General features: G+C 43.0%; 1 protein-coding gene across 8 annotated transcripts in view; it reads right to left on the bottom strand.

Annotated features, from left to right (window-relative positions):
* The window catches only part of LOC141735451 (sorting nexin-2-like), a 112,691-nt gene that overhangs the window by 61,662 nt on the left and 32,140 nt on the right, over positions 1-18,889 (bottom strand). For 5 of the 8 annotated variants that reach the window (XM_074568263.1, XM_074568262.1, XM_074568264.1 and 2 more), the window contains exons 8-12: positions 13,677-13,752; positions 12,261-12,374; positions 11,936-12,029; positions 2,371-2,576; positions 136-279 (exon numbers count right to left, since the gene is read on the bottom strand). In XM_074568263.1, coding sequence (XP_074424364.1) covers positions 136-279; positions 2,371-2,576; positions 11,936-12,029; positions 12,261-12,374; positions 13,677-13,752 — 634 coding nt within the window. Of the gene's footprint in view, positions 1-122; positions 280-2,370; positions 2,577-11,935; positions 12,030-12,260; positions 12,375-13,676; positions 13,753-18,889 lie in introns of all 8 variants that reach the window. The other 3 variants (XR_012584738.1, XM_074568268.1, XM_074568265.1) reach the window with 1 other exon arrangement.

Below are 18,889 nucleotides of genomic sequence, written 5' to 3'. Positions count from 1 at the left end.
TTTCAGTAAATGTGGAAAATAGAAAATACGTGATTTATAAACAAACATTGTATAAAATAGTGCATTAATGGTGACTGAATGAATCAGTACAAAAAGCCTGGCCTCCATAATAATAGAAATACTTGACAACATTACCTCTTTTATATCATCTTTAGCTTGCTGCAGTTTATCAGGTCTGTTGGCAAGTTGGAGCTTTGCTTCAGCTTCACGTTTTTTTTGTAAAGTGACCTGAGCATCTTGCCATTTCTGCCAGCATTTCATTCGATGATCAAACACACCCTGTAAGCATGGGCGTTTATTAAGTAATTGCAATTGTTAAAACTATCTAAATTCCTATTAGGAAAAGATATTTCTGGATAAAACTGGAACAAGTATACTCAAAAGAAACTTCACTGTGTCTTGGATTTCATTTGACAGCATGCTTGCACAGCTAAATGCCATCTAAAAATAACAGAGGGCATTCAAGAAGCCTCTTTAGAGCAGACACCTTGGTGCTTCAAATCATTTTGTGTTCCTTGTCCCATCACAATACTACCAAAGCAACCACTGTAAAGTGCTATAATACACAAATGCTTCTCTAAATACAGATTCTAGCAAACTTTTTCATTGACTATATCCATAACTGGCAGTACATTTTTGTTAGTAATGGATGGAGGTAGTAGAATTAAAGTATACATTTTTAAGATATTATGTATTCTATATAATATATAGAATAACAATATATATAATAACATATAGACTATAACTATATATATTAAGTGTGTATATAGATATATAAAATATAAAAATATATACTCAACAGCCTGACAAGTTCAAAGATATTTCTGGATAAAATTCTTAGACACCCCTGTGATGGGTTGATCCTTAGCTGGCTGCCAGACACCCACCCACAGCTGTTCTCTCATTCCCCCTCCTCGACAGGACAGGGGGAGAAAATAAGATGAAAAAAAAGCTCGTGGGTCAGGATAAAGACAGGGAGATCACTTACCAATTACCATCACAGGCAAAACGGACTCAACTTGGGGAAGATTATTTTATTGACAATTTAAAAACAGAGTAGGAAGGTGAGAAACAAAGATAAAAACTAAACCACCTTCCCCCCACCTTCTTCCCAGGCTCAACTTCACTCCTTCGTTCTCAACTCCTCTACCTCACCCCTGCCTGAGCAGCACAGGAGGGATGGGGGGGGGTGCAGTCAGTTCATAACAGTTCCTCTCTGCTGCTCCTTCCTCCTCACACTTTTCCCCTGCTCCAGCACAAGTCCTTCCCCTGGGATGCAGTCCTTCAAGAACTGCTCCTGCATGGACTCCTCTCCACAGGCCACAGTTCCTGTCAGGAGCCTGCTCCTGTATGGGCTCTCCAGGACTGCAGCTTCCTTCAGGGTACATCCACTAGCTAGGGTGTGGTCCTCTCCACAGGCTGCAGGGAAATACCTGTTCCAGTACCTGGAGCACCTCCTCACCCTCCTTCTTCTCTGACCTTGGTGTCTGCAGGATTGCTTCTTACGCTTCCCCCTCACACACACACTCTGCTGAGCAGCAATTTGTCCTTTCTTAAATATGTTTTCACAGAGGTACCACCAGTTTGCTGATTGGTTCAGCTTTGACCAGCAGTGGGTCCGCTGGGGAGCTGTATGGAACCAGCTGTATCTGGCACGGGGCAGCCCCTGGCCTCTTATCACAGAGGCCATGCCTGCAGCCCCCCCGCTACCAAAACCTTGCCACATAAACCAAATACAACCCCTCTTCATGTCAAAATCTAATCATGCTGTACACCAAAATTTAATACCTTCTTTAATGAGATGTAGATCCACAAGTGATATTTGTTGCTTATTTACTGAAACTATTGGTTATCTAATATGGCCAAATTATGTTCTTGAAAACATTTTATGAGCATACTGTAAAAATCAGTTACCTGAAAGAAACATGTACAGCATGCTAACTAGTATGGTGTCCCTAAATACTCTGCACAATTAATATTGCTCTAATTAGAAGATAGTCACCATTTAGATTTTGTCTGGATCCTATTAATCCATGCTCATTTTTTGTCACAACAATCTTTTATCATGGGAATAATCGATCATGGATTCATTCATTTTACTTGATTGGAATTTCAGGCAAAAACTCAGCAACTCTTAACTGCATAATGAAGCATGCAAATGCATAAACATTCATAGAATCATAGAATGGTTTGGGTTGGAAGAGACCTTAAAGATCATCCAGTTCCAACCCCCCTGCCATGGGCAGGGATACTTTCCACTAGATCAGGTTGCTCAAAGCCCCATCCAACCTGTCCATTTACCTTAAATATACAAACTGCAAAGTGTGACCCTAAACACAAAAATTAAGCATTTTTTCTAGCAGTACTTACTTTTAATGCAGCAATAAGACGAACGTAGTCACCAAGCAGTTCTGAGAACACATAAAAATCAGCAAAAGCTTGTTCTTGATGCAACTGATCCATCTTCTCCTCAACCTCTGCAAGCTGAGACAAAGCTCTAGAAAGAGCAGTGTGGTCCTCAGAATTACCTAACATGGCAGCACTTTTAGCAAAGGCAGCTGTGTTGGCTGAAAGCTCTGAAATACAGGAGTGACATCCAGTACAATGAAGTTAATTTGTTATGTTACTCTTCAAGATAGATCAACCAAGCAGACCTCCGCCCTACAGCAACCCTAACTTTACCAACTGAAAAATATAAACTATATTTCCCAAAGCTCACGATAAAATACACAAGGAGATCACAATGAAACCAAAGTTAGGAGAACATAGTGCACCCAAAACTCTCCAACATCAGTAAATTATTTACTGAGCCTCTTATGTGATGCTTATCATGTCTTGCAAAATACATATAAGAAACTGTCACTTCAGTATTATTCAACTGCTTACTTCAGAAAAAGTCCAAGCCCACAAAACAAAAGTCAAGTCACCTATACAGCAAATTCAAGACAATCTTAACTGGTCTGTGGTAAAGTCGTTCCATGCAGTTGTGGGGGGAGAGGAAGATGACGAAGAGAATTATTCAATGAGAACATCAACACCAGAGTAGAATTTGCTAACATTATACTGTTCTATTGACTAAATTGTCTTTAACAAGTCTGTGTATACTGTAATATATTGTCAGGTTTTAACATGCCTTTAAAAAAAAAAAAGGCATGTGACACTGTGGCTGGCATCTATGAAGCTGAAGTTTTGAGCTAATACATTAAGAAACACTTAGGGAACTGCCTTATCAAACCTCATGTTAAGTCATCGTGTACAATGTTAATTCCTATGAAGGACCTTTGAACAAAATCTCGCTGCAATCCAAGTTAGTTAAGGATTGAAAGCACAGGTTTGTTTATAACTGTGCTGCTTTTGCAGAATCATCAGACACCAGAATTATTTGTAGAAGAAAAGTATTCAGTTATTTAAAACTATCACAATTTAAATATCACTCTTTAAAAAAAGCATTCCTTAAAATCTAAGAGCAGGCGTCAAATCAGCAGTAAATCAGACACATTCCCATTTTCATTACATCTTAAAATAATCTTTAACCTTGAGGACATCTGATCTCAGAGACAACTGCCTCTACAGAGAATAATTCCTGATAGAGGTATGAGAAAGCAACTTAAGACACATTCATGTACTTTTAAAAGTGCAGAGTTGAAAGGTGACCCCATACTTAAACATAATGCATCTGTGTCAGAAGGTACATTAATAGTCTTTTGTGTACTACAAATCAAACTCTGATTTATTTAATTTATATTTAAAAAAAAATGATGAAAAGCAGTCTTGACAAAACAGCTACATAGGTGATTAAAATCATAGAATACCTTCAGTTGGAAGGGACCTTTAAAGGTCATCTGGTCCAACTCCCCTGCAATGAGCAGGAACATCTTAACTAGATCAGGTTGGTCAAAGCCCCATCCAACCTGACCTTGAATGTTTCCAGGGATGGGGCATCTACCACCTCTCTGGGCAACCTGTTCATGTTTCACCACCCTCATTGTAAAAAATTTCTTCCTTATATCTAGTCTAAATCTTCCCTCTTTTAGTTTAAACCATTACCCCTTGTCCTATTGCAACAGGCCCTGCTAAAAAGTGTGTCTTCACCTTTCCTGTAGGCCCCTTTAAGTATTCAAAGGCCATAATAAGGTGTCCCGTGAGCCTTCTCTTCTCCAGGCTGAACAACCCCAACCCTCTCAGCCTGTCCTCATGGAAGAGATACTCCATCCCTCTGATCTGATTGTTTTTGTGGCCCTCCTCTGGACCTGTTCCAACAGGTCCATGTCTTTCCTGTGCTGAGGACTCCAGAGCCGGACGTAGTACTCCAGGTGGGGTCTCGCGAGAGCAGAGGGGCAGAATCACCTCTCTCGATCTGCTGGCCACACTTCTTTTGATGCAGCCCAGGATGCTGTTGGCCTTCTGAGCTGCGAGTGCACACTGTTGGCTTGTGTCCAGCTTTTCATCCGCCCAGTACCCCCAAGTCCTCCCCTGCAGGGATGCTCTCAATCCCTTCATCCCCCAGCCTGTATTGATACTGGGGATTGCCTCGACCCAAGTGTAGGACCTTGCACTTGTTGAACATCATGAGGTTCACATGGGCCCACTTCTTGAGCTTGTCCAGGTCCCTCTGGATGACATCCCGTCCCTCGGGCATGTCAATCACACCACTCAGCTTGGTGTCACCTGCAAACTTGCTGAGGGTGCACTTGATCCCACTGTCTATGTCATTGACAAAGATGTTGAAGAGTACTGGTCCCTATACAGACCCCTGAGGGACACCACTTGTCACCCCTCTCCATCTGGGCATCGAGCCATTGACCACCACCCTCTGGATGTGACCATCCAGCCAGTTCCTTAGCCATCGAACAGTCCACCCATCAAATCCATCTCTCTCCAATTTAGATAGAAGGATGTTGTGGGGGACCATGTCAAAGGCCTTACAGAAGTCCAGATAGATGATATCCATTGCTCTTCCCTTGTCCACTGATGCAGTCACTCCACTGTAGAAAGCCACCAGGTTGGTCAGGCAGGACTTGTCCTTAGTGAAGCCATGCTGGCTGTCTCGAATCACCTCCCTGTCCTCCATGTGCCTTAGCATAGCTTCTAGGAGGATCTGTTCCATGATCTTCCCAGGCACAGAGGTGAGGCTGACAGATCGCTAGTTCCCAGGGTCCTCCTTCCTACCCTTTTTAAAAATGGGTGCGATGGTTCCCTTTTTCCAGTCACCAGGGACTTCACCTGACTGCCATGACTTTTCAAATATCATGGCGAGCGGCTTGGCAACTGCATCAGCCAATTCCCTCAGGACTCGGGGATGCATCTCATCAGGTCCCATAGACTTGTGTATGTTCAGGTTCCTCAGGTGGTCACGAACCTTGTCTTCACTTACAGTGGGAGGGACTTTGCTCCCCCAGTCCCTGCCTTGTGGTCCATCCACTCAAGAGGTGTGGGAAGAAAGGTTGCCAGTGAACACTGGGGCAAAAAAGTTGTCGAGTACCTCAGCCTTCTCCTCGTCTTTTGTTACCAGTTTGCCATTCTTGGTCATCAGGTGGGGCATGCTTTCTTTGACCTTCCTTTTCTGGCTGACATACCTGTAGAAGCCCTTCTTATTATTCTTTGAGTCCCTTGCCAAGTTCAGCTCCAGCTGCCTCTTGGCCTTCCTGACACCATCCCTATACAACCAGACAGCGTCCCTATATTCTTCCCAGGATATCTGTCCCTGATTCCACTGCCTGCGCATCTCTTTCTTGCCCTTTATTTTGACCAGCAGGTCTCGACTCAGCCATGCCAGTCTCTTGCCCTCCTTTCCTGATTTCTTACACCGGGGGATCGAGAGCTCTTGCACTCTGTGGAAATCATCCTTAAAGATCTGCCAGCTGTGTTCTGCCCCCTTCTCCCTGAGGACAGTTTCCTAGGGAGTCCTATTGACTAACTCCTTGAAAAGCTTGAATTTGCTTTCCTAAAATTCAGGGTCCTGACTTTATTCTTTGCCTGACCCATATCCCTCAGGTCTGCAAACTCCACCAGTGCATGATCGCTGCAGCCCAGGCTGCCTCCAATCTTGATGTCACCAATCAAGCTCACTTGCATTGGTGACCATCAGGTCCAGTATTGCATCCCCTCTGGTAGGGCTGTCTATTACCTGGCTTAAGAAGTTATCTTCAACGCACTCCAAGAGTCTCCTGGATCATCTACAGCTCACCATGCTACTTTTCCAGCAGATGTCGGGGTGGTTGAAGTCCCCCAGCAGGACGAGAGCCCGCGAGCATGATGTCTCCTATAGCTGGAGTAAGAAGGCTTCATCAATGGGCTCCCCTTGATCAGGCGGCCTGTAGTAGACACCAACAACAAGGTTCCCTTTGTTGCCTCGGTCTCTTATGCTTATAGGCTTTCAACCTGCTCATGGCTATTCTTCAGAGACAGCTCTTCATACTCCATCCATTTCTTGATGTAGAGGGCAACGCCTCTGCCCCTCCCTTCCTCACCTCTCCCTTCTGAACAGCCCGTAGACATCGATAGCCACACTCCAGTCATGGGATTCGTCCCACCAGGTTTCAGTAATGGCAACTAGGTCGTAGCTTTCTAGCAGCACGGTGGCTTCCAGCTCCTCCTGTCTGTTGCCCATGCTGCATGCATTGGTGTAGAGGCACTTCAGCTGGGCTGTTGGCTGTGTCACCTTCTTAGAGGAACACCCCTTAATTCCTTTGGGGTATTTCACTGGTGTTTCCCTCTTGGCTCCTATTACCTCAGGAGCCCCTGGCACCGCTCTGTAAGACTTCAAGCGTGTTGCAGTGTAGCCAGCATGTCTCAGAGCAACAGTCTGAGGGCCCTCGCTAGCACCCCGTCCCTCTAACCTTGGCATGTCATCCCACACCTTGTCATGGGCAAGCCTGATATTATCCCCCTCCCTCTTCAATCCTAGTTTAAAGCTCTGTCAGTGAGCCCCACTAGTTTGTGAGCAAAAATTATGAAGCTTATGGACATTTCTTCTCTCAAAATCTAAAATTTCTTGCAAAAGAGAAAAAGAGGAAAAGTTATCTACACCTTTACCTAGTGCTCCTACCATATAGCGAAACCCCTTCAAACTGCAAAAATATCCTGATTTGTCTCCTGTCAGAAAGCAGTACTGGGGAAACTAGACCAGGTTCTTGGACTGGCAGAGGCCATAGTAAATGATAAATTAAAAATTGTTTTTCTCATAGATACTGGAGCACAATTATCCATGATTAAAGCAGAATCATGTCCTGGAGCCATTCCTTTGAAACATCAGAAAATATTAGTAAATGGAGTAAATGGACTAGTGGTTTCTTATACCATTGTTAAGGTAAAATTGGAACTTCCTTTTTGCGCCACCCCCCAAGTTCTAAATGCTACTAGGATACCTAAATATATTGTGCATGGATATTCTTTGAAGCAAAAGCTGTATGCAGGGCAACACTAAACAGACTTTTGAAATAACTGATGAAGAAACAATGCCAGGGCCCCAGTCAGGAGGTTACCTTTTTCAGGACCAAATGGATAGGGGGTAGGAAATAAGTCCCCTGGTCCACTTGGCAAATTGATTATGTTGGACCTCTCCCTCAAACACATGAGGGGTGGCATTATATCCTTACTGGAGTTGAAATAATATCAGGCTTAGGGAAAGTTTTTCCTTGCAGGAAAGCTGATGGCCTTACCACTGTGACAGGACTTAACGGATGGTTTGCTGACACTCCTATGCCTTCTGCTGTGCAGTCTGACAATGGCTCTCATTTCAAAAATAAAATCATACAAGAATGGTGTGAACGTAACAGAGTTGCCTGGGTGTTCCACCTGCCCTACTGACTCCAAAGTAATGGCATGGTCGAGAGATGGAATGGACTACTAAAATGAACTCTAGGACAAAATTTATATACAGGAAAATGGGGTAAAGCCCTACCTGAAGCTGTCAAATGCTTAAATAACCGACAGACACCCACTAGATGCCCAGTGGAATGAGCTCATTTTTCTGCTCTCCAACCAACAAAACCTTTAAAACCCCCACTGTCAGCCTGTTGCTTTTCTCAGGGTGACACTGTTCTTATTAACTACCTTTCAGTGGTTAAAATCTGTCACTTTACTAACTCCCTGAGAAAAGGACATATGGAAAACCATTCCTAAATGGAGACTCCCTCTAGCTATCACTGAGGCTTGGATAATTTCCAAGACCAGATAATTTCTTATCACTTCAGGTAATGAACTATACTTGGATGGATTCTTCGGCCTGAATAAGCCTGGAATGCACCCAAGGAATCATCACTTTACCTTTGTGGAAATTCCAGCTGCAGGAAAATCATGATCATAGCACCCATTGCATTGTACTTATTTGTACCCTGTTCCTCCTTATTTCATGACTGGAACGATAATTGTGTCATTCAGTTCATGAACATCATCTCTCAAATGGGTAATTAATCAAACTGCTGTTATTGTTTACACCATCCTCAGTCTTCAGATACTAATTCTGTGTGGATAGCTGAATCTGTTCCTGAAATGTCTTGGTACCAATCTAAATTGGCATACTCGCTTCCCAACCCTCCAACTTATCAAACCCAACCTTTTAAGGCACATTCGTATGATAAAACCCCATGGTACATTACAATGCCTGAACATACAAATTCAACGGTGGGTGGGAAAAACAAGCCATTGTTACTATACTCTGCTCTACAACCAGACACAAACACAGTTTCAGCTGATATGCCGTAATTGAAACAGAGTTTGTAATGAATCCAATTTAAGAGCCATGTGGATCTGTAAAAACAAATCAGTGATTACAAACACTGCTTTTTAAAATATTTCACCATTCTTGAATCTCACACAGAATATTAATGGTACATTTTGCCAAAGATACTATAATTTCACTGGTCCTAATTCTACATTTTACATTCTACAGAGTAATGGTTGGTTAAGTACTAACAACAATGGCATAACATGACCAGCTGTATATATGCCAATCCTTTTCACACTGTTCAAACGAGCCACACTCCTACTCAAATTTGATCATCCTGACAGTGAAAAAGAGACTTATCAATGGTGCAAGGAATATTTCCCCAGAAATCTTATGAAATCAAATTGGTGGCCTACCATTCTAGCATCCATGTGGTTATGGCTCTGTAGCACAAACACATATAAAAGTCTTCCACCACAATGGGAAGTACTTGTACCATAGCACATCTTGCTCCCTGTGCATTTCAAACCAAAAATTTAACTACTACCTTTTTACACAACCATTACCCTGTATGCCATAACAGTTTTGTAATCAATCCCCTGATAAAAAGACCAAGGAGATTGCATCAATTTATGCGTGCATTGTTTCCAAGTTTAGGTATTATTGAGTTGGAAAAAGCTATCGTAAATATTTCTGCTATGCTTGAAATTTTCCAAAATGCTACTGTAGATGCCTTAAAGAATTTTCAATTGTAAATTAGTTCACTTTCACAATCAGCTATACAAAACTGTTGGGCCACAGATTATCTTCCAGTGTCACAAGAAGGTATATGTGTACTGTCAAACATCACTTGTTTTTATGCTAATGAATCTAAACAAATTGAATATCATATAAACATCATTCAAAGACAAGTTCGTACCTTTCACCAAATAACTCAAGCAACCCTTGTCAGAAGGTCTATCAACTGCCTGGTTTTGGCTGTGGTCTTGGTTACCTAAGTTCAGAGCATGGGCCTGTCATGTTCTGTTAATATTATCTCTTATTATGGCTGTTGGAATTATCTTATTTTGTGTTATATCTTGCTTTAAATCTTTATGCATATCAGTTACTAAAAATCAACATTTTATACTCTCCTCCCTCCTCGGATGAACAGCCTTCAGACAACAAGCACCCCATTACTGCCGTGGAGTCCTCCTTACGATCCCATTACTAAGCTATAGGCCATGAGCAAGAAGTGACGGTACCACCACCACTGGCACCCTTCCCTGTTTGTGATGGTGTTAGGGGGTGGGGTGTGACTGGTAGCCCCTGCTCCAACCCTTGGTAATATGGTTAGCATAACTAAAGCCATTTTATAAGGCAAACGGCCATTCTCTGAGACCGAACTGGTCACGTATTTGTCCCCTTTCTCCTCATTATCAAGCCATGAAGGTCCTGTGAACCAAGTAGACAAACCAAACAGATTTCATAGAATCATAGAATGGTCAGAGTTAGAAGGGACCTTAAAAATCATCTAGTTCCAACCCCCCTGCCATGGGCAGGGACACCTCCCACTAGACCAGGCTACTCAAAGCCCCATCCAACCTGACCTTGAACACTTCCAGGGATGGGGCATCCACAACTTCCCTGGGCAACCTGTTCCAGTGCCTCACCACCCTCACAGTAAAGAATTTCTTCATGATATCCAGTCTAAATCTACCCTCTTTCACTTTAAAGCTGTTACCCCTCATCCTATCACTACACTCCCTGATAAAGAGTCCTCCAGCTTTCTTGTAGGCCCCCTTCAGGTACTGGAAGGCTGCTATAAGGTCTCCCCAGAGCTTTCTCTTCTCCAGGCTGAACAACCCCAACTCTCAGCCTATCCTCATAGCATAGGTGTTCCAGCCCTCCTACCATCTTTGTGGCCCTCCTCTGGACCCACTCCAACAGGTCCATGTCATCCTTATGCTGAGGACTCCAGAGCTGGATGCAGTACTCCAGGTGGGGTCTCACCAGAGCAGAGGGGCAGAATCACCTCCCTCGACCTGATGGACACACTTCTTTTGATGCGGCCCAGGATGGCGTTGGCCTTCTGGGCTGCAAGCACACATTGCCAGATCATGTTGAGCTTCTCATCCACCAGCACCCCTAAGTTCTTCTCCTCAGGGCTGCTCTCAATCCATTCTCCACCCAGCCTGTACTTGTACTTGGGATTGCCCTGACCCAGGTGCAGGACCTTGCACTTGGCCTGGTTGAACTTCATGAGGTTTGCACGGGCCCACCTCTCAATCCTGTCAAGGTCCCTCTGGATAGGATTTCTTCTTCTGCTCCCTGTCAGCCTCAAGATTCTTGGGTGCCAGGCTGACTGCTCCCTTAATTACTGTCTTTGAAAGTCCCAGGCACCCAGCCAACCAGGTGGTGGTGATGACCACAGAACAGGGAAGTGTAACAGCACACGGAGCACTGTCTATAAAATCAAGCAGTTACAATTTCTAAGTGGGAACTTGGACCAGAAGTGCTGCTGGACAGTGAGACCTGTAACCTCCCAGTGGCCAGGGATACCTCCACCATTGTCTGCTTCCTCTGAGCATTGAGTGACTCGTATTCTTTTATATGTTTTTCGAGTCTAGATTATGATTGTTATGTTGATATAGCAAAGCAAGTATTAAGATTTGCCATGATCTGCAGAGGGTCCAGGTGATTAGAAACCATAAGCTAAGTGGTGCTATAAAATTCCGTACTACACTACTTACAAAATTGTACTACACTTATTCTGCTTATAGAAATCTTGTCTATTCTGATTATAAATTCTATGCTATACTAATCATAAAGTCCTGTTAAGAAAAATAAAACTTTAATTGTAACTACGCCTTAATGCTGTCATCATTCTGCCAAGGATCCTTAAAAGAATCTGTCTGTCCCCTTGGTGTCGGATGACACCATGAGATCTAGATACATTTATAGATGTCTACTGTAGTGTATCACTTGCTAGTTATGGTATCAAATCTCTGCAAGAAAAAAAATTCATGCTAATCAATATAGTAACTTTCAAGTTCAACAGAAGGAATGATATATATTCTGGATAAAATTAAGATTAAAACCAGATATACCAGAAATACTAGAGCAGTTTAAACTAAAAGGTAGAGTTAGAAAACTTTTGCATTGAAATTTATTGTAAAACTAACTACTTGTTAGTTAAGAGTTCTGACATACTAAGTTCCTGTTTCATTAACATTTTCTAAAGCTCTAAGCACTTAAGCTCATGCAGTCACATAGAAGTAAAGTTACCTTTTCTGTGGCAGACTAATGCTTCGACACTGGCATGAAGTTTCCTAAGTTGCTGATCCAGATTCTCAAATTGCTGGTGTTTTTCTTCAAACCACTGACAAAAGAGGAAAGAGTCTAGCATTATAATTTATATTACCAACAGCATTTATTGTTTTAAAGCAGCAAATTATCCATTTATTGCTATGATGGTCAACTGATACAGCTAAGAATCCAAGCCAATAAGCAAATTACTATCTCATTTTCTACTTCTACAGCTTTAAAATGCAATAGTGGAGACTCATTAATTTGACTCATTATTCAAGTAAAAAAAATAATCAGCTCTTACTGTATCTGATTCATTCATCTTGATTGTCATTTTGTTGACAGCGTCAGCAGCCTTGTTTACCATCCTCAATATTCCTGCTCCACTCAGAGCCTGGGTGTTAACCGCTCTCGGCAGCTGGAAATGAATGACAAATAAGGGCAAACAGACTGGTTAAAAGGCTGGAGGTTTAACTGGGTACAAGGGGGAAAAGAAAAGGATAGACCATTTTCTTTACTCCTACGCGTTACAATTAGTGTAATCTGATTTCTCAGTTTTACTATTTTTTACATTCTCAGAGGAAATCCTAACAATATAGACTATTTACTTTTCTTCTACACCTTTACATTTAAATGGAACAAACAACCTACTTGTCAGAAGTTATGAACTAGCCAAAGGTCCTAACTAGCCACCTATATACTACAGAGAACAAACTGCCACTATAGAAACAGAAAAGCTTAGATTTACAATAAGATACAGAAATTCTGTAAAACACTTCATTATAATGCAAGATTTACACTGTGTACAGATCATAAAAGGTTGATGTCTTTTTGCTTTTAAATATAAGCCAGGTTTCAAAACCTACCTTACGAGTATGTGAGAACTGTGCATTTGTGAGGTACTTAGAAATCCTCAGGAGTAAGTTAACAAACTTTAAACTGATATTATTCTTTGTTAATGTTAGTCTAAATATGCTGTACAAAGTGGCCCCGATGTTAGGCCATTTATCCTTTGTACCTGATACTTTGTGTCAGCAGCATTGACACTTTAAGTTATCTATCAATGATGCTTTTGTCAGTATCAAGGCCTCTGTGACTTATTAGCATAGCTAAGATATTGACATTGGCCAAAAGACAATCCACTACTACAGCAAATCCACTATGCACATTTATAGACTTATGTTTTTGGAGACATAACAGACAATCTGTTCTGCAATATATTTCATTTTGTGAAAGGTGACAGATTGATGGTACTGGTGACTGAAGTCCTCTATCCACAAAACATCTAGCATGGTCAGCAGCACTGCATGCCTGTTCACATTATCACGCAAATAGACCTCAAGCTTGACTCCTAGACGCAAGAACTATTTTCAAGTCAGTTTAATTCATGATCTTAATTAATCCTCAGTAGCACTGATTATGGATTTTCACTCTGTGTACGATGAGTTTCACTCAGAACCGGACAGACCAACTCACTTGGCAGAAGTCACTGAACAGCAGATAGCTTTTGGTCACTACCAACCTAAGATTTATCAGAGGTAAAGGCAACAGACTTTGTACACGATTATCTAAGTAGCCTTTTGTCACTCTGTCCCATGAAGAGTACAATCCAATTTTATTTCATATGAATTTAGGAGATTAGGTCTCAATACAAATAGTACATTACTTCGTACATTACCATATCTGGAAACAAATAAGGAACTTAAAAGAATGTAAATACCTCAGAACTTTCCAAGAACTGCCTTAAATATGAATCCTGCAACAAGGTAGGGTGTTTTACTGTTCTTTGTAGATACCTATGATTTAAAAAAGTTAAAATATTAGATAACAAAACAGAATACATGTGCCTGACAACATTGGAAAGTGTCCTTTAGCAAAAGAATGGGTACAATTAAGGTAGCATGTAACCTTTCTTCATTATCTAATGGGGTCTGAACACACGTAAAGTCACCTCTAAAGACAAGTTGCTGGCGGTGGTTTCTAACCTAGATTGTTTACATCAAACTTCTTAAGGTGTCATAATTTGCCATAAATCTATGTTGCACAGTATTAAAATAATATATTTGATATTTCTAACACCTCAGTGAAGGCTTCCTGCTCTAACAACAACCAATTTAAGCCAGAAAATAGATGGGCATGTTTAAACACATTCTCATACTGTACAGCAAACAGGCTTTTTGTTACAGCTAATTCTGGCTGGCTTGTTTTAGAATTAAAGTAAGTCTTGGAGAAGCAAACTGATCTTGTTCTGGGTATGAACTATTTATTCACTGGCTAGACAGCCTTCAACCTATATAAGTTCTACAGGACTCATCCACCCAGAAGTGAAATTAGTGCAACTCCTTCCTTTTGCAATTTTTTACATTTCTACTTGGATCTAAAAACTACTGATTGTACAAATATGAGTTGAAGAGGTAATTTTCTACAGTGCTCGTTAACTAAAAACCGCTGCAAGTTTGTCATAACTGATTTTAATATTATGCAAAGCTTTAGTTTGGCTCAAGCCCCAGCTGTAAAATACCAGAACTGCCCCATTACAGTCACAAATTGCTTGGAAACCGTCCTAGAGAATTATATAGACTGGGACTTAATGGAAAGTTTGAGTACATTGATATTGTAAACACAATGTATTTTCTCCATCCTCCATTAGATATGGCCACCAGATCCTTATTTTTCTTCCTAAATAAGCTAAGAGTTGCACTGAAACTATTTCATAAATTAGATTGCTCAACTTTTCCTTGAGTGTTCTGACAGTCAATAGCAAGTACAAGTTAAAGTTGACATGGCACAGAGCTTTTTCCTTAGAAAATTGCTGCTAGAGAATAGCACTTACTCCAAGGGAAATAACTAACATTTTCACTGCAAGCAACTAGAGTTATGGTTGAAGACACCTGTCAGACTTGTAGTACTTAAGGTCACTATTCTAAGGCATAAACTTTAGTGAATTTAATAAAAAAGACGCATTGCTTTCCTGCCCACTTTCCCCATAGCTCTGGGAAACCTAGAACAGATTTTTTTGGTCTTTCTGGGGCACACTGATATGTTTTCATAGAATGGTTTGGGCTGGAAAGTACCTTAAAGATCATCTAGTTCCAACCAGCCCTGCCATGGGCAGGGACACCTTCCACTAGATCAGGCTGCTCAAAGCCCCATCCAACGTGGCCTTGATCACTTCCAGGGATGGGACATCCGCAACTTCTCTGGGAAACCTGTTCCAGTGTCTCACCACCCTCACAGTAAAGAATTTCTTCCTAATATCTAATCTAAATCTACCCTCTTTCAGTCTCACCTCTGTGCCCGGCAAGATCATGGAGCACATCCTCCTGGAAACTCTGCTAAGGCACATGGATAACGAGGAGGTGATTGGTGACAGACAACATGGCTGCCCTTGAGCTTCACATTCCCTATCAGCCCCTCCTTGTTGGCGAGAACAAGATTGAGCATGGCATCTCTCCTCGTTGGCTCCTCTATCACTTGGAGATGGCAGTTACCATCGACGCACTCCAGGAACCTCCTGGATTCCTTATGCCCTGCTATGCTGTCCCTCCAACAGATATCGGTGTGGTTGAATCACCTCCCTCGACCTGTTGGCCACGCTTCTTTCAATGCAGCCCAGGATGCGGTTAGATTTCTGGGCTGCGAGCACACATTGCCGGCTCATTGGATTCCGACATTGCCGGAAGTCCCCCACAAGGACCAGGGCTTGTGAATGTGAGGCTGCTCCTATCTGTCTATAGAGGGCCTCATCCACTCAGTCTTCCTGGTCAGGTGGCCTGTAGCAGACGCCCACTGTAACATCACCTGTCCCTGACCTCCCTTTAATCCCGACCCATAAGCTCCTCATCCATCAGCTCCGCATCCATCCCCAGGCAGAGCTCCATGTGCTCCAGCTGGTCCTTGACATAGAGGGTGACAACCCCTCCTCTTTTCCCCTGTCTGTCCTTCCTGAAATACCTGTATCCTTCCATTCCAACACTCCAGTCATAGGAGCCATTCTACCATGTCTCTGTGATGCCAATAAGATCATAGCCCTGCAAGCGTGCGCACATCTCTGACTCTTGTTTATTCCCCATGCTACATGCATCTGCATAGAGGCATTTAAGTTGGGCCCCCAATGAAGCTGACTTACTGGCTGGAGTTTCTGGTATTCCTTTGTGCTGCACTCCAGGTGCTCTCCCGTTGACCTGCAACCCTTCTCCAGGCATCTATTACTGGCATTAGCATCATACTGGTAGGAGTGGGATGGACTGAGGTTCCCCTCCCCTGGCAGTTTTAGTTTAAAGCCCTCTTCACGAGCTTGGCAAGCCTCTGACCAAAGATGCTCTTCCCCTTCTCTGACAGACAGACAGACCGACCCCATCAGGCCCCAGTAGATCATGTTTCTCAAAGCAAGCCCCATGGTCTAACTAGCCAAAACCATGGCTGTGGCACCAATCATGTAGCGATTTGCCAGATTCAACTGGCCCTTTCAAACCCCTTTACTCTGACAGGAAGAACTGATGAAAAGACTGTTTGGCTGTGGGCCCACTGCAGAGTGCGCTTGGAACCAGCTATCTAACTTCTTCTCAGCCTCCCTGATGTTATGCAGCCTTCTCACTGCCTCCTGCAGCTCAACCACCTGCTGCAGGAGGTCCTCCACCTGGGCATACCTTTTGCAGGCAAGTCTGCCACCTATCCCTGCCCCAGGAGAAAGGTCTAGGCACCTCCTGCAGTCTGAGGTCTGCACTGCAGCCTCTCCCTTCAGCAGCTCCGTCTAGGTGGAGGCACCAGCCATCACTGGGGTAGATGGTGCAGACCCCCAGCTGGAGCTGCAACCTTTGCTCTCAGACAAGTGCACACCATTCTGCCTTGAGGATCAGGTAGGATGAGTACCCTTGACCTGTACAGATGGTCACAGAACAGTGGCTGGTTGCTGGGTTATGTGTCCTTCGAGTCTCCCACTCGGCCAGTGGAATGCCCCTCCTTCGAAGAGGCGCCCTCCCCACGTGCCCTCCCACTCGAACTGCTGCACAAAATGCCATACCACACCCTGTTTGCCCATCATGTTTGCAGCGTTCCTGGTCTCTAGTGCTGCCTTTTGTGGGAGTGGGGAGTGGCCACCGCTACTCCTGGCCCCGCCCATACCTCATCAGCTGCTCTCATGAGGGCTGCGGGCTCCTAGCAGGTCTCTGTGCTCCCCTGAGGTTTCCCTGGCTCAGGAAACCCCCTTGAACACCACAATCCCCTGGCCCTGCTGCAGAAAGCACCTGCACCAGGGCAAATGACCTCAGCTTTAGGAAACAGCAACATAACCACTGCCTCTTAAATACCTTTTGAACACCTTAATAGGTAGGTGACTTTTTGGTTCTGAATGGAAAAGCTAGCTAAAATTGGCTTAGGAATATGATGAAAAAGTTGCTTGTTGCCAGATAAGACATTCATGGTCTTTCTGAAAAAAGAAACAGAATATATCGTGAAGCCTTCCCAACACTGTCAAAAGTACTGAGGAGATGAAACTGCCCCTAGGAGTGGGCAAACATAAAAGGGGGAAGAATATTTTTGACCTGGGAAGATTTTTTCCCTGAAGAAATTCTGAAGAGATTTTACAGAGGAGTGCTTCTACAACCTGCGCTGACTGGACTAACACTGGAACTGGGACCAGTGATCTCTTTATCTTTCTCTCTATCTCTCAATCTCTCCTTCTCTATCCCTTTGTTTCTTTTCTTTTCCTTTTCTCTTTTCTTTCAAAGAAGTAACGCAATGCATACCTTACTGTTTGCCATAATGTGTTATATACCTAACCAATTATCGTGGACCTAGTTAAGACCTGGTTACTAATCTAATAAATGTTTGTATACAGACCTTGAGATTTGTCTCACCTTAGTCCGTGCCACTGGGGATTTGCGAATCTAAGTCACTTACCCCCCCTCTTTTCAGAGCAGGACGTGACATCATATTATGAAATCATACCAAAATTAAGTCTGTATACTTGACTCAGCTGTATGTAAGCATGTTATAGAAGTTTTACTAGTTGCTTTTGAAAGGCTTTACCAGCCATGTCAACACAAAGGGATGATGCAGCACATCAATGTCAGTACCCTTTGTGATGGGTGCACTCCTCCTGTTTCAACTAACTGAACTTTTGTCCAGGCAGATGCTCAACAAGTAGGCCTAACCGAAGTTAATCCTATTGTGCAAAGCTATCAGCAAGAACACAGCACCAAAACCACAAAACCAGTTTGGCTGGAGAGTGGGCTGATAAGATGCAGAAACTGCATGAACACAGCAGAAAACCTGATGACGAGTCAACCACTTTACGCTATAAATACATGCAGGCATCAGGGTCTGTTGAGCTCTCCCTCCATAGCAGCTGGCTGCGCGGCGGTGATCTCCCCTTGAGTAGGGATGCCTCTCAAGGTTACCCATTGAGGCTGAGAGATCCCTTACCTGGCACTAGGCATCAGTGGGTTGATAAGTGACATTTTTTGCATGCATATAACATTTAGATACGTATAGTAAGCTTACATGATGATCTTTGTATCTCATACTAACTTTAAGTGTAGTAAATAGCAGAGTATTGACTGCCAATCCCTCTGTACTTATTAAATATTTTACGTACCTAAATTTACTGATTAGAACTCAATAAACAAACTAGTAGATCAGACCTGTCTGAGTGACCTCTGACTCTTCTCCTATGACACCCTTCCATAGCAAAGGTATTTGAACAATACTAGTTGTAGGCCAGTACTGAGTGACAGAGATATGCTATCTCTTACATCAAAACGGTCGGGGCAACCCCCAGTATCAATACAGGCTGGGGGATGAAGGGATTGAGAGTAGCTCTGCCAAGAAAGACTTGGGGATACTGGTGGATGAAAAGCTGGACATGAGATAGCAATGCACACTCTCTACCTAAGTACAGATGGTCCAGATCCCAGTTAGAGAGCCCATGTA

The sequence above is a fragment of the Larus michahellis genome, chromosome W, assembly GCF_964199755.1.
Source record: "Larus michahellis chromosome W, bLarMic1.1, whole genome shotgun sequence".
Lineage (NCBI taxonomy): Eukaryota > Metazoa > Chordata > Aves > Charadriiformes > Laridae > Larus > Larus michahellis.
The sequence above is the reverse complement of the archived record's forward strand: the minus strand, read 5'-3'. Positions and strand labels throughout refer to the sequence as shown.